Raw genomic sequence first — 27708 nt, forward strand, 5'->3', positions numbered from 1 at the left:
TTAGCTTCTGCTACATACCATGTTGGTGTAGCGCTTTAGCATTAGCTTCTGCTACATACCATGTTGGTGTAGCGCTTAAGCGTTAGTGGAACTAACTTCTTAAATTATCAATGCCCACCACTGCTGGACAGATTTATTTGACACTGATTACAAAGTAATTTCTTTACTCTGTAAAAACAAACATTTGATTCCTAACTTTCCTCAAACTAGTGCTAAAATCTTACCATCTTTTTGTAAACCAGATATTGTTCCTGGTCTGATTGTTGACTGGATCTGAGCCTGCCCTAAACGAAAGATTAACCAAGCTGTTGAATTGCTTTGGTACCACTATAAGAACTGTTACTTCACAGCAAGAGAGTAGCTGGTTCTGGTCTGTGTAGGTATTTCCCTGCATGTATTTGAGATTTTTTTAAATGTTTTTTTTTTTACTGATTTTATCAATGGTTGTTTCGTCACTGGTCTGTTTGCATTACGATGGACAGCTGGGATCCAGTGATTCTCAACAAGATTAGGAAGGTTTACTCAAAAACTTCAATGGAGAATAAATGGGTCAAAAATCTAGTAGAAAAACCCCAAACAAATCCTTTTGCTTCAAGTTTTTGTTTGCTTGTTTCTGCATCAGAAGATACCCAGAAGTTGGAAAAATAACGTTTAAAATAAGTGGAAGAAGTAAGATTTAAGCAATGCATGCAATGTAGAATTTCCCTCTAAACAGAGCAGGTGCATGAAGATAGTGTGGATAGAAAGCATCCAGTTGTAAAGTCTAAAACATTTCTAACATTTAATAAAGAGTTGGTGCATCAAGCAGGCAGCAGCAAAGTGAAAAGAGCACTCTTTTCATATTTTCTAAGAGAGCTGAGGAACTAAATATTACTCACATAAAACAGGGATCCACTCTGTAGGGTATGAGGACATTCAGTTGTTAAAAACAACAAAATATATGAAAATAGTCAAATGTAGTCATGTTGTGGGTACAAGTGAATTTGTAGTTAGAGCAGAACATTTCTGAAATGACAGCTTAACATCTATGAACAACCTACAGCCGTCTAGGAATGGAATTAGCAGCAGGTTTAGTTATAAAACTAAGAGGTGTGTTATTCTGATTCCCGACACCCACAGGCCGTCTGGTTAGACGCTGGTACCAGGTACTAGCTGCTAGTACCTGGTACTACGCACATGTACTGAGATGCTTGTTGTTAAAGGCAACTACTGCAGGACGAGTAAAACCGTTCAAGCAAGTTCTTGATTATAACAGCAGCTTAATCTCACTCTGAAAATATTAGAAAAAAATAATTTGGTACATTCAGTCAGTAGGGAAACAAATCCTAGGTAAAGGAAATGTTTCTTAACTATCACAGATAATCGGTCCCCATAACAGACCCTTTAAATGTAAGTTGTAATGTTTTCAATTTGTAAGTATAACAACAAACCTGAAGAACATTTCCTGGATTGAAGGTTTAATCTCACATCATCATGAGAATCTCATCCAGGGTTTCCCTCAGTGTATCATAACCAGGCTTTACTTGTGCCCCCACCAGGCTAAGCATTGCTCATTTACTTAAGTATTTTTAAAATCTCTGAATTTTAAGACTTTATAGTTGGTGTTCAGGTATTAATCTTTTAATAACACAATTATCAAGTGGTATTTTTAAATCTCCTGTCAACTTTAAACATTTTTGAACTGAAAAACACGCAGCGCCGCTGGATGAATGACTGCTCTAGTGCCCAACCACTGGGCAGTTTATCTTTATTGGCATTAATTACAGCATCTTCACATGGTTACTTTGCATTTCCAGAGTCAAAAACGAACATGAAGCAGCAGCATTCAGGTTTTATGCTCCGCTAATCTGGAATATGCTTCCAAAAAACTGCAAAACAGCCGAAACACTGAGTCCGTTACCCACTTTTCTTTACTTATTTTTATTTTGCCACTGCACCATTTCTTGCTCGGTTGATGTTTGATGTTTATGTCATTTTAAATTGGCTTGTTTACATGTATTATATGAATAAAGTGGTTTAGGTAAATGTAGGTAAAAATCCCATAAATCCTCATTAGAAAACTGCAGCACAGACTGGCGTCTTGAAGTCACCAAACATCTATAACAATCACTAAACAAAATCCACAAAATGTTGAGTTATTTCAAAGGAATAACCAAAAAGGAAAAAAAAAAAAAAAACTTTTCTGCGCTATGATTGTGAGATGTTTGCTATCATGCAACAAGTGTTGCCAGGTATTATTTGCATATCCTAAATAAATAAATGTAAAAATATATATTGAGATTTTTTTCTTGGTGTAAAACAAAGGATGGAAATGCTGAAGTGGGGGGCCTGTTTCTTTTTAAAACATTCTGATATTAAAACACATATGATCCTGAATTCTTAGAAATAACATTTTTAAAATGTTTTTTCTTCTATCTTTAAAAAAATGTGAGCAAAACACAGAAATGCTTCACAAACCTCAAAATCAACTTTTAAATCCACTTAAATTCAAGTTTTTCAGGGTGAGATTATGCTGCTGCAATAAAAGACACCATTTATTTTCAAGTTTCTGTTTTACTCACAACTATACAGCATGTAACAACTTCAGCTAGATCATACTTTAAGCTAGTTTGGTGTGTTAAATGGTTAAAAATAAATACTTAAATACAGGTTTAACTCTAACTGTAACCACAAAGCACAAGATGACAGCTAAGGCTTCAAGAGGCCAAACTATGTCATGCACGTCGTCGGTTTATTTGAGGTGAGCAAAACACAACATGTGAATGATTGAAATAATTTTAACTTTTACTTACAACTGCATTTTGGGCCTGACAAAGAAAGAGAATAGATTCTAATAAATGTTTCAGATTTTTCTACAAGCATTTAAAATCATCAAGAATTAGTTTTATTTGAAAGGACAATGTTATAGATGCATGCAAATGTGAAAGAAAAAAAGGGGAACTTGCCTGTAGTTTCACTGGTTTGGGAGATTCTGGCTGTTTGTTGCAAATAAAAAAAATAAAATTATTAAATGAAGCACAAATATTCAGCACAGAAAGAAGCTGAGTGTCTCCTTTATAGCTGTATCATGTGACCCACATCCTATTTTGGCAACATTATTTACACAGACAGCAATGTTCACTTGTAACAAAGTTCTTCTGTTGTAAAATTGACAATTACGTCTCATTTTTCTGCAGTATTATTGCGCTTTAGTGAGTGATGCTTAGTAGCTCTGAGTGGATACTCACAGGAATGTTGTGGTCTCTTCTTCCTTTGTGGGAGGAAGCAACATGTGCGAGGTACTGGATGACCTTCTTTGTGTTTTCTGTCTTACCAGCTCCCGACTCGCCTCTGCAAGGCACAGGAATACAGCTGATAGAAAAACCGGCAACGCCACGACTCTGAACTCTCCACTTCGACAGATGTGGCCACTAGGCGATGATAACCCGTCAGATCTGTAAATCACTGCAGGTTTTATTCACACACGTTCATAGTCCTGACTTCACGGTTAATTACTTTGTCCTCCCTTAAAGTGGAGAAGCAGAGACGTGATCTCAGCTACCATCTCTGTCTTTCTCTGCAACATATTTCCAACATTTTCCAGGTTTGCAGCTGCGGTTTCTGGCATGCTTCTCACTGCTTTGCCACAGAGTTACACTAGCTTAGGAAAAAGGCTGAAAAATGTTCCCAAGATCATCAAATCCAGAATCTTTGACACAACGGCTTAGATTTAACGCATAACCGAGGTTTTACAGACAGTGCACATTTGCATACGCCAACTATGCGCTAGATATTGTTTGGCTTCCACTTGGCAAGAGCGATGTGGCCAAAGTGGGAGAATGAGAGCTGCAGTGTGAAGAGATTGTAATCATAGGGAGATCACCTCTGGATTTTTGACTGCAGGCTGTAACATTTCTGAAGGCCTTTGTTTATGCCTTACAAACAAGTACTGCTCTTGGTTTGTGGGGATAATAGCTGGTGTTTTATAGTAGTTTCCACATGTCAGTGGGGAAGTTTTCATTTGTGCAATCTTTGTTTTAAATCCAACTCTACAGTGAGCATGATGTACATGATACTAGCTTCCATTACAGATGTGTGCAAAACTTCGCCAATGTCCCGCTAAAATTACATTTTTGCAATTGTGGTGTTTCTATTAAATTAAAAACTCAGTAAATAAGTTTGTTCAAGTGACAAGTCACTTAAAACGTGCCACGATCGTCCTACCATTTCCTGTCGTCTTCTTTGTTTTCAGTCTGTAGTAATGCTGAATGTGCTATGATGCTGAAAAGGTGTTTCTATTGCAGTTTAGCAAAATACACTAATTTCAATACCTACTTATCGTAGCACAAAAACCTAATAGGAAAACAAGGTTTTTTTTTTTTTTTTCAAAATTTGGTGCCGGTACATCGATTTACATGTGAAGCCAATCTTAACTACCTTTCTAAAGGTATAAAAATAAACCACTGCAACATTTCAGACCAAAAAAAGTGGTATTGGCCAAAATCTGAATCATCAGGTTAGGCTTTTTAGAGATCAATAATTGGCGATCGGCCAGAAAACTGAAATTTTGCAGTTGTATGAATTGACTTTTGTCAAAAGCTTCCATAAAAGCTTAACACACACATTTGTTTTGGTTGCTTTTACCCAGAATGCCCTGCACTTTAGTCCACTTCCTGAGATCTCTGGCATTCACGTATGGATTCAAACCGCACCAGAGTTCATTTCAACCGAACCAAGGCCTAGAGTTTCAGGCAGCCCAGAGTTCGCTTCTTTGGTCCGCATCAGAGTTCGATTGCACTTTCAAATCTCCCCAAAAACACCAAACTTTCTAGGCATCTGAACCGGAGTCCAGGTAAAGGTGTGAATGCACCTTCAAATAATATCAACTCAAAGTCAGAGGTTAAATTTACAGAATTCTAATAAAGATTGGGGACTTGAACAACAGTCAACAAATGAATGTTTATATCTGTCTGTATAATTCATTTGAGGCAAAAAATAATAACAGTAAAGTTAAGTTTAATGTTTACTCACGTGCAAAGAATGGACTGGTCCTCTCGATCTGTGCAACAAAAAAAGAAAACTAATTTAACTCCATTTTACATGACAAATTTATAATTCACTCAAATTATTATTAAACTGAACAATAATTTGAGCTATTTTATTTAAGTAGGCATTAAAATACAGTTGTGTTTTCCATCTATCTCTTGGCAAGGACAGACAATAGTATTAATGAGGCAAAAATAAAACAATGTATGAACATACAACAGCCTCCACAGTAAAACAACAGGAATCAAAGTTCAGAAAACTCAATCTGGTTCTCATTTTGTAGCCATTAGTGAAGTACGATGACAGCACAGGTTTACATTCGGCCCCACTACACACCAACACGTCGCAGTTCTCGTCTCCACAAGTAATATTCATGTCACTTCCATGCTGCTCCAGTTCAGAGTATGTAGTGAACTCTGAAAGAGACAGCTGGTTGGGGGCCATGCAGGGAAAATTAATGGCGATTATATGATAGAAAAACAGTACTTTGTCTTCATATCAACGCTCCCACAGGGACAGGCGCCTGCTGTCCAGTCACATGGTCGGCTGAACAGGAAGTCAACGGCTTAGGAAAGTCAACGAGTTTCTTCACTTCAACTAATTTCTGCTTCTTTTTCACTCTCAACGAGAACATTTGTTATAAAAGTGGAAAATAAACTGTTGATTTTATGAACAACAGTATTTAATCACCATATATTCACTAGAATAAAATGGTTTAGACCCTAGAATATTCATGATTTACAATGTCCTACTCAAAGCCCAGACTTAAAGTTTACTGGAGCAAAAATATTTCAGCTGTAACATTCAGTACATACTTCAATTTGCAGTTATAATAGCAACAAAAGGCGATGCTACCGACTACTAACTCATGAAGGCTTATACAAATGCACGCCACACTTTTCAGATATTTTTCTCAAAACCATGATGTGCTCTTTCTCCTACTTCACATCTATTGACCACTTTGTGTTGCTCTGCCACAGAAAAACCCAATGCAACATAAATAAGTTTGTAAATATAGCTGGGGATGCACCGATCCACTTTTTTTCACTTCTGATGCCGATATCTGTGGCCGATACCGATCTGATACAGAAAACAAATTTACTTGACTGCTCTTCTCTGCACCAGATCAGCAAACTTAAATACAACAATAGCTTCATAAGCTTGGTCAAACTTGTAATTTGTTCAGTAAGTGGAAAACAGTCGATGTAAAATAAATAATAAAGAAAATGATTAAAACAATAGGTTGACCACCTTGGTCAAACATGTAAAGTTAAACTCCAAAAAACCTCTCAAAATGTTCAGAAAGTGCAATTATGAATTTTAAATATGATGCATAATAAATACATTGTCACTCAAACCCAATCTAGACTTTTATTCATTATCGGTACTGATATAGATATTAAAATAGCATTGGTGCATCTCTACTTTAAACATAATAAAATGCTTAATACAAAATAAATAAAAATCCCATTAACTGAGCTGCTCTGAGGTCATTTTGGGAGATGAGCTGAAAAGTCTGTTTAACCAGTGCTGTAAATGTGTTAAATCGTTTGTTGTGTCCAAGGCTGCACTGTTCTGCCAGAGACGGCGTCCCTAAAAGCGCTGACTGTGTTCCTATGGAGTCAACTGTTGGACAGTTCAGGGACAGAGGACACAGCTGGACGGACCATTAGGAATCACGCAGGCTTCCTGCTGTTGACCACTGGTTTCCAGTAAAACTATGACAGAAAACACTGTACCTTTAGGAAAAACAGAGCTGCTCATGTCAAGTCAAAGTTAGGTGATTAAAGCCAATAAAATAAAGATTGTTGAGTTCTTTATGACGTCCATGACGAATGTATGTAAACATCTGATTGTATCTACAAACATTTTTCTCTCTCTAAAGGAATCCACAAGTAATCGTAACAATAGACTATTTGCGAAACATTTATTTCGGATGTAAAAACAAGAGTTTGTTTTATAAATTCAACTAAAATACTTTTATGCAGGTGTCGCCATGTTGTTTATGCTAAAGTACAACCTGACTAAATGATGGATGCTAGCTCTGTCCTGCCAGAACAGTGATTCATGCACAACAAGTGATGCTCAGCTCTTTCAATTTAAGCTGAAGCGCATTGAAACAGAAATCTATGCAGAAATGACATAAGGAAATGAAGATGAAGAGGATAAAATGGATGAAGAGGATAGGGCTGTTGTAAACGATTATTTTAGTATTACCCTAACCATAAACCCTTTTAAAGATTATTCTGACATGAACTCAATAAAAATGAGCTAAAATAAAATAATGGTAAATTCTACCATAACAGAAGTATTACTATTGGATATTAACATCGGCTCAATTTTTCAGTTTTACATTTGTGCATCCCTGCGATTACTTTACTGTAGTTTAGAAAATTAACCATAATATCTCACTTTAGTTAACCTGGATAACAACTAACAAAAATCTGAAATTCTTTTTTCATATTTGAATAGACTTGAGGTTGCTTCATTTTCACTTTAAACATTCAAACTGGTTTAATCACTACTGATGTAAATAAAAAAGAACAGAACAATTAGACATTTTTACCTACTTAACTGACAAATTATTAAACAAAGCTCCTCTTTCTATTATTTTGTTGCATTTAATTGCACACTATTTTATTTGCCATGCTGCTTTTTCACCCTTTAATTAATTCAGTGAGTCATTTATTTATTTGCGTATTTATACATAATTATGGCAAGATTGGTCCTCCATATGTGTATATATATATATTTGTGTATGCTGTCATCCTTACCTGTAGAAGCTTGATAATGTTAACTTCAACAATAAATTATATTTGAACGGCTCTAGAACACATTTACATTTGGTGAAATGTACGTTTAGGAACATTTCACCCAAAATGTCACCTTCAGAAAGCTGGTGGAACGATATGGTCCAGTCATAGAGCGGTTTTTTGCTTTACTCCACTCACACCGAAGGAGCACACAAGGCTGACTGCTAAAAGACCGACGGACTGTGCAGACTACCATCACTGAGGCTGGTATTTCTGTGACATTAGTCAGCAGTCATAAGAGCAGTTCTGTGGGTTTCTCATGATTGGTTTTCCTGTTGCCAGCTTCACATGACTATTGCGTGGGAAGGCAAGGAAAATTTCTCTTTGCTTCTGAAATTGGCTGAAGTTAAATTGAAGGCCTAAAAAAAGTTCAATGCAAATCAGAACAATGATTGCAAAACGAAAAGGGAAAAAAATGGTTTAAATAAAGCATAGATTATATGAAATTGTGACAGTTAAAAAATCTGAAGCGTGACACAAGAACTGTGTTTTGGTCTACATTTAAAATCTCCACTGTATTCACCAACTCCATGTCCTATATTCACAACATTTACAAGGTACCTTGATGGGAAGATCAAGTAAGCTTTCACATTACTCACATTAGTAAGATTTAAATCTTAAGTGTACAACATGAACAGAGCAAAGTAACAATCATTCCAACTGGAAAACTTCAGTTTTCTGGAAGTTTATTCCAGATTTGTGGTGCATAGAAGCTGAATGCTGCTTCTCCATGTTTGGTTCTGGTTCAGGTTCTTCAAAGCAGACCAGAACCAGAAGACCTGACAGGTTCTTAAAGGTTGCTATGACAACAGCAGATCTTTAATGTATTGTGGTGCTGAGCCGTTCAGTGATTTATAAACTAACAAATATTATAAAGTCTGTTCTCTGAGCTACAGGGAGCCGATGTAGGGACTTTAGAACTGGGCTCTAACTTCCTGGTTTTAGTCAGAACTCCAGCAGCAGCGTTCTGGATCTGATTGAGTTTTTTTAGGCAGACCTGTGAAGACACTGTTTGCAGTAATCAATGCGACTAAAGATAAACGCCTGTATGAGTTTCTTTAGATCCTTGCTGAGAGACTAGTCCTCTAATCTTGGAAATGTTCTTCAGGCGATAGAAGGCCGACTTTGTAACTGTCTTTATGTGGCTCTGAAGGTTTAGGTCTGAGTCCTTTGCTGTCATGACAAATAGTATTATTAACATGATGCCTGAAGACTTAAGAGAAAGAAACAAATCTAGTACAGCTGATCAGTCATGTGAGGTAAATCTTTGCTACGTCAGAATTTATTCGGATAATGTGTTTCCATCTCCTCTTTAGTGCATTAACTCTTTTTCTAAAAATCCAAAAACAAGGGAGCGTAAAATATTTTTTTCCTACCAAATTGAGGAATTTTGCTGCTTCCATCAACAGCATGAAAATGCACATAAAAAGGGATGGAAACGCAGCTAATCTGATCATCATAAAGTAAAAATATGTAGTTTTGAAACTTTTATACACCATAATTTGATATCAATAACAAATCCATGCCTAGTGTGAAATAACCTGATTGAATGGAGTACAGACACTTCTTCACACCAGTAAGGAATTTTATGACAGAAATACTATCACCTGTCTCATCTCAATAGTGCAACTAAAAGCTCTGATCAAAAGGTTGCACCTGAGTAAAAACCATTAACACTTTAGTCTATTTTTCCAATCACAATCTATATAAAAGGTCCCATTTGCTTCAAAAACTTTAAAAGTATTTCTTCTCATAACACCAAGCTAGTCCTCATATCTCTGAGTAATAATCTGAAATCCTCATGGTGTTACCATGCACAAACAACCACAAATATTTTACTTTCCAATTTCAAAAAAATGCATTTGGAAAAATCCAACAGTTGGCAGAAAAACAGAACCATAAACCCTCAGCACGGTTACATGAAGTATTGCTGACTTTAAGGAAGTTTGGGTGTGGAGGGTCTTTTTTGGCATTAAAGGGGATCATGTGGGCCAGAAATGGGCTTGTGACTGCTTATTAGTCTAACACCTCAGAGGGGTATACTTATAATAAGGTACCAGAAGGACATTACAGTCTGTTAAAGGACTATTACTTTGTTTTTGTGGCACAAACTGATATATGTCCACCAACTATCTGCAACCCATTATTTAAGAAAGTACAAAAATGCAATGGAGCCTTGAGAGTTATGTTTCCAATATAAAGTAAGTTTGAGAGCATATTCTGATTTATTCTGAATGTAAAACTGAGGCTTTCTTCCAGCAGCCATGGAGTATAAAATTCAAAGAATAGACGGTATTTTCTGCACATAACATGGAGTCACGTTCTGCAGAAAAATTCCTGAAAAACTTAATCCACAAATACTGAGCCAGGTGAGCGTCCACAGTCAAAGTTTTTTCAGATTGAATGTACGGGTTTGACCAATGCACTCTTGTAAATTACATCACATAATGCATCTAAACAAGAGCATCAGCTGTATTTAAAATTTAAAATAATGCAGTTGTCGTCAAGATGGTGATGAAAAAAACATCAATCCAAAACAAAGCAAGAATCTAGAAATCCAACAAAAGTTGAGAGTGTTTGCAATGTATCCTACAAAAGAAAGAAGATGCAGAGCTGACTGGATATTGCAGAGTTTTTCTATAATTATGCTATTACAAGCCTGGCGGGCCACCAGGATTTCCTTGCCCCCTCCAGGCTGAGCATCATTTGTTTACCTTAAATAGTTGTTGTTTTTTATATACACAAGTGACAGTAAAGACGGATTAATCTGGGTTTAGACTTCATGCATTGGACTTGGTATGAGGAGGTCGCATAAGCTCATTTCCGAATCAGGATGTTACCTGTGAAGCTCAAATTTTTACATTTTAATATTTGTTTTTCACATAAAAACATGGTGGACTGTACTAGCGCCCCTACCACCAGGCTTAGCAGATTTTCTGGGATAAACTTTGTTTTCTTTGGAAAAATACAGCTCTGAAAAAATTTAGAGACCATTTCACTGAACCCATTGAAAACCTCCTAGTTATTCCACCAAACATTGATTTCTGAACTATTACCGAGTTAAAACATTAGTGTTGTTGTTTCTAAATGAACATGAACTTGTTTTCTTTGCATTATTTGAGGTTTGAAAGCACTGCATTGTTTTTATTTTAACTATTTCTCATTTTCTGCAAATAAATGCTAAATGTTTGCTTGGAATTTCAGAGACATGTTGTCAGTAGTTCATAGAATAAAAGAACAAAGTTCATTTTACTCAAACATAAACCCATAAAAAGTAAAATCAGAGAAACTGATCATTTTAAGTAGTCCCTTAGTTTTTTCCAGAGCTAAAAAAACCCCCAAAAGACACTTTCCACATTCAGCGAAGTGGAAAGATTTTGAATCTGGCCAAGACAAAGCCTGATAACATTCAAGTGTTTTGGAGAAGGGATGCATCTAAAAGTTGCAGGACTAAACTTGGGCACCCTGATGTAAGTCGCCTGAGCTTGAAAGCGCGCTTTATTACGCTTTGATTTAAAAGCTACAAACTTTACAGACGTAATTATTGCCATGTGTTTGGTGAGGCTGTAACCTGCACTATTTCAACTTTACTGAGCTTGTTTATTCACAGATTTGTAGGAGTGCTGGGAAAACTGAGAAACTGCAAACACATGAAACACATTGTGTAATTTTAGGCTGAGTTGCTTTGTCCAGATCTTTATGGGATAAAGATATCTGCTTTGGAGAAAATCTTGCTGAAACAAGATGAATCCAACTGGACTTGACCTAATGCCCCGACTGAACATCATGGGAACGAGTCAAGAAAGAGCCCCATCTCTGTTCCCTGAGAAAGAAAGCTTGTTTCATAACTCCACCTGGGACAATGAAGCACTGCTGAACCCGGCCCACCCGTACAATTAAAAACTCCTGTGGTCCCTACGTTGTTGCAAAGCAACAAAAAGTATTTGCTTCCAATTCCACAAATGATACTGTCAGCTTTCCATACGTCAGTGAAGAAAACTGTTGGCACACCGAGAACAATTATGGAGCGTATCAGGAAGTGTAATCCAAAGCAGATGTCTAGTGAGATCTAGAGGTCTCCTTGCTCACCCCGTCTTTGTTCGGCAACACCTTATTTAACTTTCTATCTGAGCAGTGAAAAGGCTTCTCTCTAATGCTGCAGTAATTATCGGATCTCTGCAAGCGTTAGTCACCCTTCTGTTACTGATTCTGGCAATCTGCTTCAGTCCCACAGCTCATAAACTTAAAGTTCAGCAACAAACCAACTCTGGACAGCTTTCAGAAGAAGCGTTATGGGCCATTAATCACAGGTATGTGATGAATTATTCAGAGTTCAGACACAAGAGTTATGCAATCAGGTGAAATAAGTTGATCAGCAGTGATTTTGTCTGACTATCTCAAACTCAGAAACTTTCCAATAACTTAATTGCCAGTTTGGATAAACGGGCAATAATGCTCAAAAGCTTAACTATGCATCTGGATGTTTTCTTTTATTAACCAGGCTGCTGAAATGCTCAGGGCACAGCTGAAAGCAGCTGGCCTCCATTAATCTCCAACCTAAAAACCTCCTTTTACACCACATCTGTTAATTCAGCTACAATCAGAAAGACGGTGGAGAATCAGGTCAAGTCTGGGAGGTCGGAGACGTTCGCTTAATGCAGCTGGAAGACTGCGTTCAATGTACAGAAACAAAAATATGTTGCATCACTCACAAATAAATGCACCTCGCAGTTTTTTAGAGGATTCTCTCAACTAAAACCAGCTGGATTATATGAATTGTTTCACAAAAGCTTCAGATACCAACAGCAAATGCAAAAAGTAGAAATGCAGAAAGAAACTGGACTCAGATGATTTTTCATCTTGACCGTCTCTGATCCATTAGGAGGAAACTCAACGTATCAGTCTGTGAACAACCCACACGGAGGTGCAACCAGGTTGTGGGAGCAACACGCTGCAGTTTGGATGCCAAGAAGATTCAAAGTCTTTAGTCTCAGAATTAGTGAGAAAGCTGCTTCATAATTTCTAACTTAAACTTTTAACTTCTAACTTTTGCAGCTTTGGTTGTTTAAATTTTTTCAGGTACAGAAAGAAAGTCGCTTTCAACAGGACATGAGATTCAAACCCAATATTTGATCGTGCTGTGAGGGAAGATTTAGAAAGGTTGGCAAATGTTGGGAATCTCAAAGCTTTGACATATACAGAGAGACCGCTGTTAATATTTGATAATGCTAACTGCACTAATCTTGCTAACTGTGTAGAAGAAGCCAAAGTCAAGCCAAGTTTAAAATGTCTACTTGAAATCATTTTATTGTTTAAAATGACCATAAAGTACTTTTTTAAATATATAATTATAGAATATAAAAAAATTAATTAGAATTTAAAATGAAGAAATAAAAAATTTAATCTTTAAAAAAAATTAAATTAAATTAAATAAACTGCACAAAAGAAAGTAAAAAAAATTCTTCTGATATAGCATATAACATTAAATATATAAATAATAATAATATATATAACATTAAATGTATATATATATAAAAATGAAGGACATCAAAAATTCACAAAATATTTTTAAAAAAGAATAAAACAGATGAAGTAAAGCATCACCTCTTCTCCAGTTATAGATAATATATGAATGTTTGCGGCAGTCATATGTACGGAAACAAAAATATGCTGCGTCATTCACAAGTAAACATATCTTGCAGTTTATAGAGGATTCTCTCAAATAAAACCAGCTGGATTAAATGAATTTAAAAAACACTTCTCAATGTTGTTAATTTTACTCCTTAAATCTCTTCTTAAAACCTCTGATCTGTGGGGGGCAAGTCATAGCTGATTGTTATACTCGGCTATCTACAGCTTGCAAACATGCGATCAAAATCTTTCTCTGCACACCAACAAGAGGAAAGCAAATCCTTAAAGCACTGACTGGACTGTCCAGTTTGTCTCCACCCCCACAGTTCAGCCCTCACAATCACACAATGAATCTATTGTCAAGCACAATGGGGTCACCCTCTCTGTTCCTGCTGGCCTGATCCCAGTCAGTCGCTGCTTATAGAGCCTGGAAACCTGCCAGCTGCCAGCCACAGATCTTAGAAAACATCCTCGAGCCTGGATTGCCCTCAGTCTGGACTTTCCCTCACTGACAGTTAAAATGAGGACTTCATCTTTTTAACCACATATTCATATTTATCTCCAAAGAGATATAAAAAAAATATTACAAAACATTTAGCTACAACTGTTGGTAACATTACAAACAAAATTAAACTAGATCGGGGATGTCCAAGCTTTTTGTCACATGGGGAAAACGAGTTGTGAACCAAAGAACCCCCAACATAAAATCTAGCAAATAAAGCAGCCTGATATTAATTGTACATCCAAAACTTGAAAGAGATTTTTATGACAGTGTCAGGACCATTATCACAAAAAATAAAAAATAAAAGGTGGAGTAAATTTTCACTAGAAACTTGAGAAATTTTGTGATTCATTTAAAAAATGTGGTAGAAAAAATTTAGACATTTTCTGAATTTCAAAAACTCAGAAATTTTCCACAAAAATCTTGAAAAATTCTGAGATTATTCTCAAAATTTGCTTGTTTTTGGCGGAAATTTACTCTTTTGTTTTTCTTTATAATGACCCTAATACGTCATTGTACATTTTGCACGTTTGCTGTATTAAAATAAAGGCATTTAGGTGTGTTCTTTTTTTTAAACTTGAGAAATTTAGTGATTAACCTCAAAAATTTAAGGAAAAAATTTATACATTTTCTGAATTTTAATAAGCCAGAATTTCAAAACTTTCAAAACACTTGCTATATTTAACCAAGTTTGATAAAAATAAATAAATAAGAGCTGATTGGTGTGGAGCAAATTTGGCTTTTGAGGAAAAGTCTCAGGATAAATGTGGTTTCACCTTTTCTTAGAGTTTGATTAATTAATTTGTGATCATTTTAAAACTCTCTATCTGGATCTGTTGGCTAAATTTGTATCATTTTTGAATTGTAGTTGGGGGGGGGCACACAAAATCACTCGAAGGGCCACAAATGGCCCCCAGGCCACACTTTGGACAACCCTGACCTAGATAAGGAAAACTCCACGACAGCTTTAAAGTTGGTTAACAAAAAAAAAAAAAAATCAAGATAATTCAGATAAGCTGAATGTTATACAGAAAACATCTTTATGGATTATTACCTTTAATTCTGCTAAGAAAAACTGATTATAGAAACAAACTCTTTGAAAATCACTCTGAAAATCAGTGACATTTAATGTGCATTAAAATGGTAATTCCTGTGAGCCTGGTGGGCTGAGAGAGATAAACTCAGACTTACCTTGTAGCATGCATCTGTATGCAGACTCTGAGATGGCGTATATGTGAGGAGGCATTTCGTGCCGCTTTTTGCCACGGTACATCTCTATGATGTTCTCCGAGTAGATGGGCAGGTTTTTGTAGGGATTAATGACCACACAGAAGAGCCCAGAGTATGTCTAAAAAAAGATAAGATAATAGATTATTAACTGGCTGCAGAAGACTTAAAATCTGACGTTGATTCAATCCTAAATGACTTGGAATGTGACTAGGACTTTCCCCTTAAAGACTTGGGCCTGGGACAATGAACATTTATGATGCTTGCCATAAATGTTGATAGCAAAATTTCTTCTGAGTACCACTTGATGAAGGCAAATGCCATCATTGCTACTAGTGCCACAGATCATAAATCTAGTTCTGAAAAGGAACAGGGTCTTCTGAGTCCCATACAACTAGTGAAACGACTAAATCCTATTTTCTTGTTGGTTATTGGTGTTCTAAGATGGAAATATCTGCATTATTTAGATACTGTAGCATATGTGTAGTACTGTTGTGTTAAATGTGTCATATATTCACGCAGCAATATAATGCTGTTTGTACGCAACTATTAAACAACATTTAAGAAAATCCTGAGTTCCTGCTTTAAATTAAAGCAGGTTTTAGTTGCAGACAATGGAAACAGGACACAGGAGATTGTGATTTCAATTAATTAAAGTTTGTGAGCAGACAGACAAGGGTTAATCCCAGGGATTGCCGTTGCTATTTAAACATTAATTTGAGACAGTTTGTGGGGTTCACAGTGCAGCCCACCATGCTGCAGATGCTCACAGACTAATTTAGATGGATAATTGTGGAAAGTATAAAACCATAAAATGTCCACACATCTTTTTCAGCCTATAAAACCTCTCTGGTCTTTTGTTTTAAGACTTAACAATTGCAAATAAAAGCTATTCTAACAAGACGTGGTTTTCTGTTTGTGCCCCTCAGAGTCATTTTTCTCCTCATGATCGTTTTAATAAGTTTCTGATTTGTGTGCTTGGCTTTGCCACAGACACATTCCCCGACTAATCTTGTCCATGACAGTCAGACAGCCTGAAAGGCCCCAATGCGTAAAAACCCATTTGGGGGAAAAATTTGGACTCAAATGAATCATGACGCAGGAAAAAGATTTAACAATTCTCTTCTGACTTGAGGTCAACACTGAATATACCCTATATTATCCTGAGTAATGAATCCCTTACAGGCCCAAAGGTGTCACTAATGACAGTTTTATAATCCAACTTTGTGGTACTGTTTTTGTTTGTTTTTTTTTTTTTTGCGATATTTTTGCGCCATCTGAAAAATTCCAACCGTTTCTGAAAGGGGAGACGTTGCACTTTTCAGCCAATAATAGGGTTGTTACGGTAACTTCACTCCCGCCTCTGCAGGGAGCATGTTTTACTTCTGTTTAATCTGATAAAACACTCTTTTAATAGACAGTAAATTGTAAAAACAAAAAAAAAAACTGTTAGATATTGAAAGTTCCAGTTGTTAAATGGAAATGGGCAAATATATTTACTCACAGGGCATTTAAAGCAAAAATATCCAGGCGGAGATTTGAAAGTTTAAACTCACTTTTGTTTTAGGCCAAATTAAGATCGTAAGAGCTCTTAAAGGGACTGTTGTGCCAGAATGTATTGATAAAATCTCTTCACAGACAGAATTTTAAAAATTAAATATTATTGAACATCATTTCAGTCTAATTTGGAATATTTGCAATATTTGAGCTTATTTATGACAGTAAATGTGACTTTTTTTTATTCATTATATAGAAGGCTGAGGGAGCTGCTTAGTACAAGTAAGAAAGTTTTTGACAATTTTTGAAAAAAATCTGTAATAAACTCCCAATTATGTATTAGCACAAAAAATGTGGGGATTTGTTGATTTTGCGTGAATTTTCACTATCATTCTCAAGAAACCTGAGGGACTGACTGATAAAATTTAGCAATAAACAAGATAAAAACTGCATTGATTTGATTGAAAACATAATATTTAAGCACACTTAGTGTTTAGTCTAGAACCTAGAGGGCCACGTAAAAAGCTATGGCGGGCCGGATTTGGCCCACAGGCCTCGAGTTTGACACATGTGCCTTAAAGGGTTAAAACACAACAATCTGATGCAACACTGACAATTAAAACTAAAATAAATTGTTTTTTGAGTTCAAACTGTTTAAATTAAAAGATAACCACATCAATGACAATGGTCCTGTGCTGCTAAAGCCCATATTTATAAAGGATGGAGTAATGTTGCCAGATGGCCATCAACCCCCTCCTCCATGGGCACGGATGCTTAGACTCTATGCAGCTGTCTGGTCGTACAGATTTGTTACTCTGAAACCTCCCACAGTATCTGCCAATAAACTCCAACCCCCTGTAGCATCGCAGCCACCAACACTGCAGATACTTCCTCTCTGCTGAATAAGACTGACTGGTGACATCAGCTTGATTTTGGTCCGTTTCATTCCAACCCCTCCAGAGACGACCTCATGGTGGGCGCGACGCCAGGCAGACAGAGCTGTGATCTACTGAACCAGCAGGAACCACAGGAGGAGGAGAGGGGTGTGACTCAGCTGGCTGCCCTTAACTTCGCACCCCAGGGGGTATTTGGGAGGATTAGCTGGTGGTTTACACCGCGAACAACAAGACACCAGTCAGCAGGCGTAACAGCACTCTGCCTGGTTGAAGACTGCAAGAGTGGCTCATCTATGTCTGTCACCATCGCAAGTTTTACTGGACGATACAGCGGCATAATAATGCAAGAACATATTCTGAGAGATTGATAAACGTTAAATTCTAATGAACATTTAACACTGGAACTGGAAGACATTTTAAATATCCAAAATGAATAAACAAAACAACATATAAAATTAATTATGACGTCTCTGTAAAACAAAAAAAAGGGATAGTTGAGACCAAATCACCAAACTGAAGACTTTTGTCATCCAGTTTCTCATAGAAAAGAGCGAGAGAAAAAAAAAGAAAAAAGATAAATCACTTTTCAATTTATCATGGGATTCATTGATTTATTGATTATTGCGACAGGTCTAGGCACATCTCCTCAATCAGTAGATTTAACAATATCAGCAGCCCACATTTTCAGCCTCATAATTATCTAAAAAACAAGAAAAGTCTGGTTGAAAATCTGAATTTGAGCTTATAAATGGGCTCTCCCATCTCAGGAAAACAAGCAAAGATTTAGAGCATTTTATTCTAGTGTAAGACGACCAGCCGGGTTTTAAATCACCTCAACAGGAAATCATCATCCGATTCATTTAACACTTTTTTACCCATTGCTAGACATACAAAAATATCCAGTACTGAATTGCTCCAAGTCTTGAGATTCTTTTTAATTAAAACGACAAACATGTTACCACTGTGTGTATATATATATACATATATGTTTATACGTATTTCTGCAGGATAAAGTGTTTTTGAAAAGGAGTTTATGCAAATCTGGCAGCTGAGAAAAGGGGATGTTTTTCTGAGTAAAAAAACAAACAACCAAACAAATGTTACTTGCGGAAAATTTAAACTGAAGCTCTACTGACCTGGATTCAAATCAAGCTACCAGGTTGCACTAACTACAACACTCTTCAGTGGGGAAGTTGTTACAAAGGGAAGAAGACTCTGCTAATTATTTTTAGTATTAGCTAAGTTTTTCAGACATAGCTGAAGAAAACAGATCAATGATTTCACTGCTGGTCATTTCACTCATTTGCCATTTTTTACTTTTAGCGTTTTGGTCTGACCTAGAGTAAAATTCAGCAGAAACTAGCAAGACATTCAGTCAAAGGTATCAAAAAAAGAAAACATGCCCCTTTTTTGACTTCTGAGCACTTTTATATTTTTACTTTTTAATAAAAAAGCAAACTATAAGTAAACTGGCCACAAATGTTTTCAAATGACTGGGACGGGTGTCGAAAACTTGGGACATTGCCACAGTGAATCCAAAAGAATAAAAAAAGAAAAAACACTGTTGGGGAAAAAAAACACTAGAAATGAAATGAAACTTAATTTAAGTTTCTAAATCAAGCAGCCTTAATGTGACTTAAATAAACACAACGACTTCCACTGTTGAGACGGTGCAGCTACAGTTTACCGACTTTAGGGAACGGTAAACAAAGCAGGTAAAGATTAGCAGCTACAGCTTAGCAGGCTTTGCAGTGCCTACCAATATATAAACACAGACAAATTCTGTTATTTACTTTCTTCCATGAAGACTTCCTTTCGATAGAAAACATAATTCTTCTGTTTTGATTCCCATTTAAGGCTTGGAAAACAGCTTTGGCTATAATGATTTATTATTGAGTGTTTCTGATGACTTAAAATCAGATTCCCCAATGTGTAACTAATAAAGTTACAAGAACAGGAAGGTTAACTTTATGACAGGAAGAAAGAAAATCAAAGAAAAACAACAAGTGCTTTTGCTATGTTATTGCATTAATTTAATTTATTATTAGGTTCTGCAAGGGCACAGAAAGGAAAATTTAACTGCAAATACACACACATCAAATATTCCACTGAAATTGAAAACTGTAATCCTGAAGAAAAAAAAACAGATCCGCAAACCAACAAAAGTCTCCATAAGAGATTTACTATGATGTTTAACCTCAAGCAAGCAGAACAAAAACACTGCAGTACTTATTTAAAACAAACTCTGACTAAAAGAATACTTAGTTTGTGGGAAAACTATTGAAATTCATGTAGGGATGGGAAATTATTTTACAGTTTATCGTTTATCGTGATAAATTTGTCACAATAAATTCCTGTTAACGTTAAAAAAAACTGACTAAAATGTTATTTTTGCCATTTTCTCAGCTGTTTTTTCCACAAAAGCATCAATAAATATATGTAAATTAGAAAATACGATTAAATGAAGGTTATATTTGCAGTTCAGCAATGGAAGTCACTTTTTATGTACATGGTGTCCTGATGAAGCTTATTTTAAACAGGAATGTTTATATACGAATTCTGTTATGCAATCACCTAAGAAAAAGGAATTGAGTTTTTTATAATCATTTTTATTGTTATCACAATAGTACTAAAAAATACTGTGATAAAATTCATAATATTCCCTGTACATCCATGACTCAATAAGTCTCCTTTAGCTTTATTAGCTTGAAGCGAAGCCTTTTGCTAGGATTTAAAGTTGATTCTCAACCTCAGAAACGGCAGCTCGTGCTAAAACCGTAGAGTTTGGAGTTTAGTGTGGCATCACTGGGGGCTGCTAACCTTTTGGGCAGCATTAAGACCAACAGGAGTCTGTATGACTGAACAAACTCTAAGAACATAAAACAACAACAAGTGCTGCAAAACACCTCAAGTTAAAGCTGCAGTGCTGAAACCGGGTCGTTACGTCTGCACTTCCTCCACAATTACTTCTCCTGCCATCCCTGCTCTTAAGATGTCATTTTCTCCAAAGCTACACGGCTGCAGTAACTGCAGCGCCTCTTAACAACAGGTATGAACGACACAGGTGCTACTTTGACCTCACAATTATCTCGCAGCACATGGCAAGGACCATAATTTGCTCATATTCACCATTATAATGGATTCTCACAGGATCTGTTCTGGAACATAAAAGTAGGTGTTTGAGCAAGTAGCTGGAAGAATATCATTAAAGATATAATAGCTGTTTGAAATGGAAAACACTGACCATTTCACACCCAGCTGCTTTCAAACCATAATAAATGGAAGATTGACCAACATATTTGATGTGTGTTGGTTATTTTATCAGTGGTATTTAACAAAATGTATGTTATTGGTTTTCACAACTGGTGACCATAATATGATGCGTTTATGATGCAGAGCATCTTTCTAAATGTCCTAAACAGATAAACTTTATTGATTCATTGATTAATTTGTAGCAAAAGATGCATATGCAACTAGGAGGATGATTCTAACAGCTTGACTTAAAATCAATAAAATGTAGGGCTAATCTGTAGACTTTTTCACAATTAACCAATTAATAGCTAAAATCAAAAGGTGCCCAACAGAAGATTTTGTAATTATTTTTTTTTTTAAGAAATTGAACCAGGTAAAGCTAAAACATTTGTACAGACAAAGAAGGTTTTTTTTTTTATCTTATAATGCAATATATATATATATATATTCTACAGTTTTGATGTAATTATTGCTCCCTTCTTTGAGGAAAAAATATCATTTTTCAGAGTCTGCATACTTCAGTTAATAATTATTCAATTACCAAGTTAGTTTAGTATTATTTCAACAATCAATTAATATAATTAAAAGTTTAATAGAATTAATCATTTTTTAAATAACTCACAGTGAAGAGGAGAAAAATGATCAGAAATTTAGAAAAGTTTGTTAAATTACTGATTTTCTTTAACAAAGCTAAAATATTTCTTGGCTCAGAAACTGACTGATGATGTAAAACAGCTGACAGATCATATTGACATTAATATTTAACAGTCAGATTGGAGCTGCCATTCCTGCTCCCTGCAAACTGAGCATGTCTGATTGCTCACAGGTTGAATTACATTTTTCTATTCATGTAGTCGTTTTTTTTCTACTGAGCCAACACGACTGTTTGGCTCTGGAGTGAAATACCAAGTCAGAGTTATGTGATTGTCCAATTCAAGGGATGACAAAATAAGACATGAAGAAATCCATAATCAGCTGACCAACACATGTCTGCAGCCTCTAATTAAAACTTTTCTTCTTCTCGAACTCAACGCTGAAGGACAGAATCCAACTGAAACTGAATAAAGTCGTAAGAAAATGTCTTCCAGTAGAAGCAGCGCCAGTTTGTGATGATACAGAACAATAAAACAAACACTCAGAAACTGAAATAAATCCACTTGTTAATCAAGCTTTTTTTTTTTTTTTACACCAGGCTGGAGGAAAATTCAGTTACTTGAGCAGACAGATGTTGCTTATCAGTGAACACAAAGAGCTCTGTTATGGCTGTTGGGTTACCATGTGACTCAGCAGTGGCCTCCCTGCGCTCAGACATGTGGCTCGGGTCGGGGCTGCTGCATTTTACAACTGTGCTCTGAAAACAAACATCCTCATCAACAGGCTGCGTTTAAAGTAAAGTCTGGGTTTTCTGCACCTACAAATGCAAAAATGTACTCATTTTATTTTGTGCTACTCAATGCAACATGAGCATAATCATCTCCTGATGGATTGTAGAAACGCAGAAAATAGTGACTTTCCTCTTTGTGGAACGTTGAAATAATTTTAAACATGAACACAATCAAGGACTAAAGTCAGAAGGAAAACTATCAGTCTTGTTTTAGCCGCTGTGATGTGATCGTTGTAGGCAGGGCTCATATCTCCCCCCACAGGGACATCCACGGCGAAGAGGTCACACGAAAACCTCCAGTCACGACATGTGATGCAAAATGTTGAATTTGGAGAACGACATTACCCACCCAAACCACTTCTATGTTTAAAAAAAAAAAAACTTTCCTGTACGTTTCAGCACGGAATGGCACTGAAAGGACTTATTGCAGGCTGGAGAATCACACCAAAAGCACAGATGACCTCAAAAAAGATCGGATGACCTTTTACAACCCTGGAGCTGGTTAGTGTGTGTTTGGTTAATAACAAGTCAGATGCATTAATGTTCATCCTGCATATGTATTGCTTTTATTTAAATGTGGTTGCTGCTTCAATGTTCGTTTGTAGAGTAGTTTTAAAGGATTACTAAACCATCAGTATTATCAAACTAAACACAAAGAGATACAGGAACTTGACCAGCGGATCATGGAGATGCTCAGCAGAATCCATTATCCAAACTGCAAAAATAGCGCAAGTCTATATTTATATAACTATTGATCTCTGCTGTTGTCAAAAAGAAGGAGGAATAAGAAGGAGAGTTGCACTACTATTGAAATGTAATGTTATTTTAGTGCATTTTTTAAGGATATGAATGTTCACCTTGTATTTCTTTTAGTAGTACGACATGACATGACATGCCAGGAGAGCCTTTAGGCTGCAAACAAAACAATAATCTCTTTAAAATATAGTCTTTTAACAAGTACAGCAATAAGCATTAAGAGTACAACCTGCTTCATGTCCAGGCTATTCCAGGAATGCATTTAGTGGGTCATAATCACAGGGGAAATCAGCAGATTATGTGGGATACGACAGCCTTTTAGACTCTAGTGTTTCATATCGCATGCTAAGCTGTTATAGTCTGATGTTTATGCAGAAATGGACCAGAGCTAAGAGAGCTTGTTAAGCATCAACAGGAGGAGAAATGGCTGCAAAGTCAGAGACTCCATGCAATCAGCTGGACTTTGAGATGGAAAACATTTTCCCAGTTTGCATAATAAACTGAGATTAACTTCTGAGTCCAGTTGGGATGAAAGCAACTGGCTTTGACTGTCAGTTTGATTGGACTAGACTATGGATTTCTGTATACAAGTTGGAAATGTTTGTAAAATGCTTTGAGGCGATGGTGGTTCGTGGTTAAATAAATGAACTATTATACAAATTATCACAGCAATGTCCGACTTTAAATCCTCACAATAGCAAAGGAATATCATCCGTCTATCATATTCCGCTTAATCCAGGATGCTGCTGTGGGGAAATAATGCATTTGATCAGCTGGACAAATACATTATAAAACATGTCATAATCAACATCATCTCAAGTTTTAGCAGTAGCGTCTCAATTACATACAATCCTGAAATAATGCAGCTCTAGAAATGACTGACCAGATAAAAATAAAGTAAAAAATAAAACCAGAAAAAGTGATCATATCCGATATATCACAATTATATCGTCATAGCAATATCAGTGTGTGCAATATTCATATCGCAAAGGACTAATTGGAGTGCAATAATAGTTGGATTATATATTTATAGTCTTGTGGACTTTAATTTTTTATTCTAATGTAATATTTAGGCAGTTAAATAAAGTCTCATGTGCTCCCTGCTGTTTTAGAAAACTCCACCAGACTTTAAAATGCAACAATTTTTCCCCTCACATGGATACTAGAAAGCTCCAAGTTTCCAGTTTTCACTGAATACAACACACCAGTCACCGACTCCATCACCCAACACCGGAGAAAAACAGAGACTTCAGGTTTATATTTATATAGATCAAGTTTTCCTCAAGTTATTTTTCTAAGTCCACATTCCTCTGAAAAGAGTGTTAATGCCAGAGGGAATGTTTAAGGAATATTTTCCATCTTTGACCAGTTTTTTTTTTTTTTTTTTTACAGTGATGGAAAAATCTAGAGGGAATTTATCATTTTTACAGATTACATAAATTGCTTTAAAGGTCAGTTATCCTGAACAGAGCACCTATGAAATAATTTGGAAAAGGAGATAAAAACCCACTACAGAAAACAGATAAATCAATTATCTCCAATAATAACAAAGAGTTATTGATATGTATAAAATTACAGCACATTTATTAAACTCTTCAGCCTTTACTCCCTATTCAAACTACTAAAAGCTGCAGTATGTGATGTTTATAAAAATGTTTTTTTTGCATATTTGTTAAAACAATCACCATGTTGTGACAGTATAATATCTGTAAAAAGATCAATGTCCTCCACCTTCTCCCTCTCTACTATTGGAGAAATGTAATGCTACTGACCAAAAACAACCTATCAGAGCCCGGAGAAGGGCCTTAGTGCTGTCAATCAACCTCAAGCACTAGCATCTAAAAGTGCTAATTGCAGAGAAACAACTTAACGTTACAGGAAAACAGTTTGTTCACCATGGTAACTAGCCTGAGCACTCATAACAGGATCTGCTAGCTGAAGCGTAGCAGAGAGTCAGAGGAGGATTGAAAGGGAGGGATGAGCAGCTTTAAAGCAATGTGAATGCTAACATGTCCTGATCACCCATAAACTTTGATTAGCTCGTTTTGCTGCTGCCCCAGGGGCAGATGGGAGCTGAATCCCCTCTGAGTCCGGAGCAGGACCAGGGTGTCTGTCTACCAGAGCATTCTGTGGAAGCGTTAAAAAGAGAAGCATCCTAAAAGAATCCATATCAGGAAGCTGACAGCATGCTAGATGGACTTTAAAATAAGATTCTATACATTTATAATTTATATCCACTTTATTCTGTAGTGCTAGCTGGAAGCAATACCAGCTCAGAAGCAAATCATGCAGTTATTATCCAAGTGGATTGCACCGATTCCATGAAATCTTACCCTGATACGTCCATTAGATCTTAATTCTCCTTGTACTTACATAGATGAGGCCGGAGTAGTATCGGTCTTTCAGGTTGTGAAGCACCGACGCCTCGTTCAGGCATGTGAGTTCAGCCATATCCTCCACCTTGGTGAACTTGGGCGGATTCATTTTCTGGATGTCGTCCTTGTTGACCACCGCCTTCTTCCCGTTTTCGGCGAGCTCCACCACCACCTCATCCCCACGCTCCTCGCGGACGCTCGCCGCCTCGAAGCCGTGGCGCTCCGACGGGATCCACACCAGCCTCTTGGCAGTCCAGTCCGCCTGAGCTGCCGGGTTGTACACGACGGCACGGTCCACGAAGAGGTACCGCTCCGGGTCATCCTGCCCACTCCTCTGTGACATTGCTGCTGGAAAACCAGAAGCACGGCAATCTGGGGCAACCTGCAGGGAAGTGAAAAACGAAGGTTCTTTGATTTATCCTTCAAACTAAAGAGGATGCAGCTTTGATTTAGATCAAATCTGACAAAGATCAGTTTGAGAGGTCACATTTAATAGCAGATGACTGGATTCTTGAAGAATAAAGTCCAGGGAAACCTAGAATTTAATTACATCTCAGGTAGTTTCCCCCAGTGTGTTATAAGCCTGGCGGGCCACCAGGCTTGACTTGCGCCACACCAGGCTAAGCATTGTTGTATTTATTATATACATATACAGTATAGTACATGTACTTTTTATTCACCAGAGTTCTGTAACCACTGCCTATCTTTACAAACTAACAACTTCAGCGAATACATTGACAAGGATACTTTAATCAGGATGTAGTAAAAAACATTTATATTTATTGTATTTCTTTATGTACGCCTATTTTAAGACTTTGTAGATATAGTTAATAATGTCTTCCAATAATATAACCAAGTGATATTTTCAAATTTCCTGTCAACTTAGCGTTTTTTAACACAAAAGCATGGATGACTGTCCTAGTGCACTTACCAACGGTCTTAGCAAGTTTTTGCAGGTTGCATTTTTAAGCGCATCCACATGGAAAAGGTGTCAAAAACATTAATTGGATTAATCATCATGAATCAATCATTGTAAAAATCTGTAACTAATTTAGTAGTCGATTTATCGTTAACTGGAGTAATTAGACTCAAAAATTATCATTTGTCAAGAAAAGACAAAATATTCAGAGCAGTAATTTAGTCAAAACTGTACAAAATAAATATGCATTTTACATTTAAGATTTTTTTTAAAATCTGTTTGTAAATATGTTTTAGCCAAAACTCCTCAAGTGGCGTAGTTTTAGATTCACCTGGTCCAAATTCACAAAAAGGAATGTTGTCGCATTTTAGGCAAAATATTTAGTTTCTTTTTTTATTAATAGAAATTAAATTATTTGATTACTTGCATCTTTTAGTATTCTTCTTATATCGTGTAAAAAATGCTGAAGTCATTAAATGAAAAATCTGTAGAATGTGCCAATGTTTTCATCAAAATAATCGATGACTAAAATAACCTTTAGTTTGAGTCATTTCTGAGAATGTTCTGTTTCTATAAAAGTTGAGGGGGTCATTTCGTCCACAGTGCATAAAAAATTACCTTGTTATTATTTATATTTCTCAAAGAGAAAACAAAACGTACAGGCGAGAGCTTTACAAGATCAGTGATATGTAAAAGGCCACAAAGATCTCTGATTGTTGCATCTATGACAGACTAATTAATAAGTAATGACGAGTATAACTGGATGAAACAATGGCTGGCTACTTATATAACCCACAGAGGACACAAATACAGCACTGACTGCAGCAATAAGCTTCCATAAAGTGTATTTCATAACCTGGCAGGTCGTATGAGGCTTAAGCAGAACTTGATATGGTTCTGATCAGAATATCAGTACCAATAACAGCATTTTAATCCAGATGTGATTGGCTCTGGGAGAAGAGGCGAAACCTAAAGCAAGCAGAGATAATTGATTATTATTTGCTGAGATGCGTTTATGGGCAGACCGAAGTCGTGGAGTCACAATGTAACCATGGTAACATTACAATCAAACTATGAAGATTACTTTCTACACTTTTACAAAGTAAGAAAACTTTACAATTCCTTTCGATGTTAAAATATTTTTCATTTACCAACAATGAAATCATTAAATCAAATTTAAAACGTATTCCTAATAAACGTTTAAGATGTGTAGTGAGTGTTTAAATTTCAGTGTTTATAAAAGTGCATAGGGCTTAGTTTGCATTTGCCTTTGTAATATAATTCTAAGCTATATCAAAAAGCATAATCAGATATATTTTAGCATGCAGCCTGATCCCATGTTGAAATGAGGCAGGGGTTAGATATTAATCTGGGTCAGGTCACAGGATGGTGGATCAGTTTGGCTTTTGATTATTGTCTGCCAGCATCCCC

At 36.3% G+C, this 27708-nt stretch overlaps 1 protein-coding gene across 4 annotated transcripts in view; it reads right to left on the reverse strand.

Moving 5' to 3' along the window:
* Positions 1–27708, reverse strand: part of LOC103467583 (myosin-10-like) — a 71441-nt gene that overhangs the window by 42849 nt on the left and 884 nt on the right. The window contains exons 2-8 of one of the 4 annotated variants that reach the window (XM_008414109.2): positions 25357–25740; positions 15163–15319; positions 5011–5038; positions 3228–3330; positions 2946–2975; positions 2793–2807; positions 879–896 (exon numbers count right to left, since the gene is read on the reverse strand). In XM_008414109.2, the coding sequence (XP_008412331.1) occupies positions 879–896; positions 2793–2807; positions 2946–2975; positions 3228–3330; positions 5011–5038; positions 15163–15319; positions 25357–25701 (696 nt within the window). In that variant the 5' untranslated portion in view covers positions 25702–25740. The remainder of the gene's footprint in view (positions 1–878; positions 897–2792; positions 2808–2945; positions 2976–3227; positions 3331–5010; positions 5039–15162; positions 15320–25356; positions 25741–27708) is intronic. The other 3 variants (XM_008414119.2, XM_008414126.2, XM_008414134.2) reach the window with 3 other exon arrangements.

The sequence above is a fragment of the Poecilia reticulata genome, linkage group LG1 (assembly GCF_000633615.1).
Source record: "Poecilia reticulata strain Guanapo linkage group LG1, Guppy_female_1.0+MT, whole genome shotgun sequence".
NCBI lineage: Eukaryota > Metazoa > Chordata > Actinopteri > Cyprinodontiformes > Poeciliidae > Poecilia > Poecilia reticulata.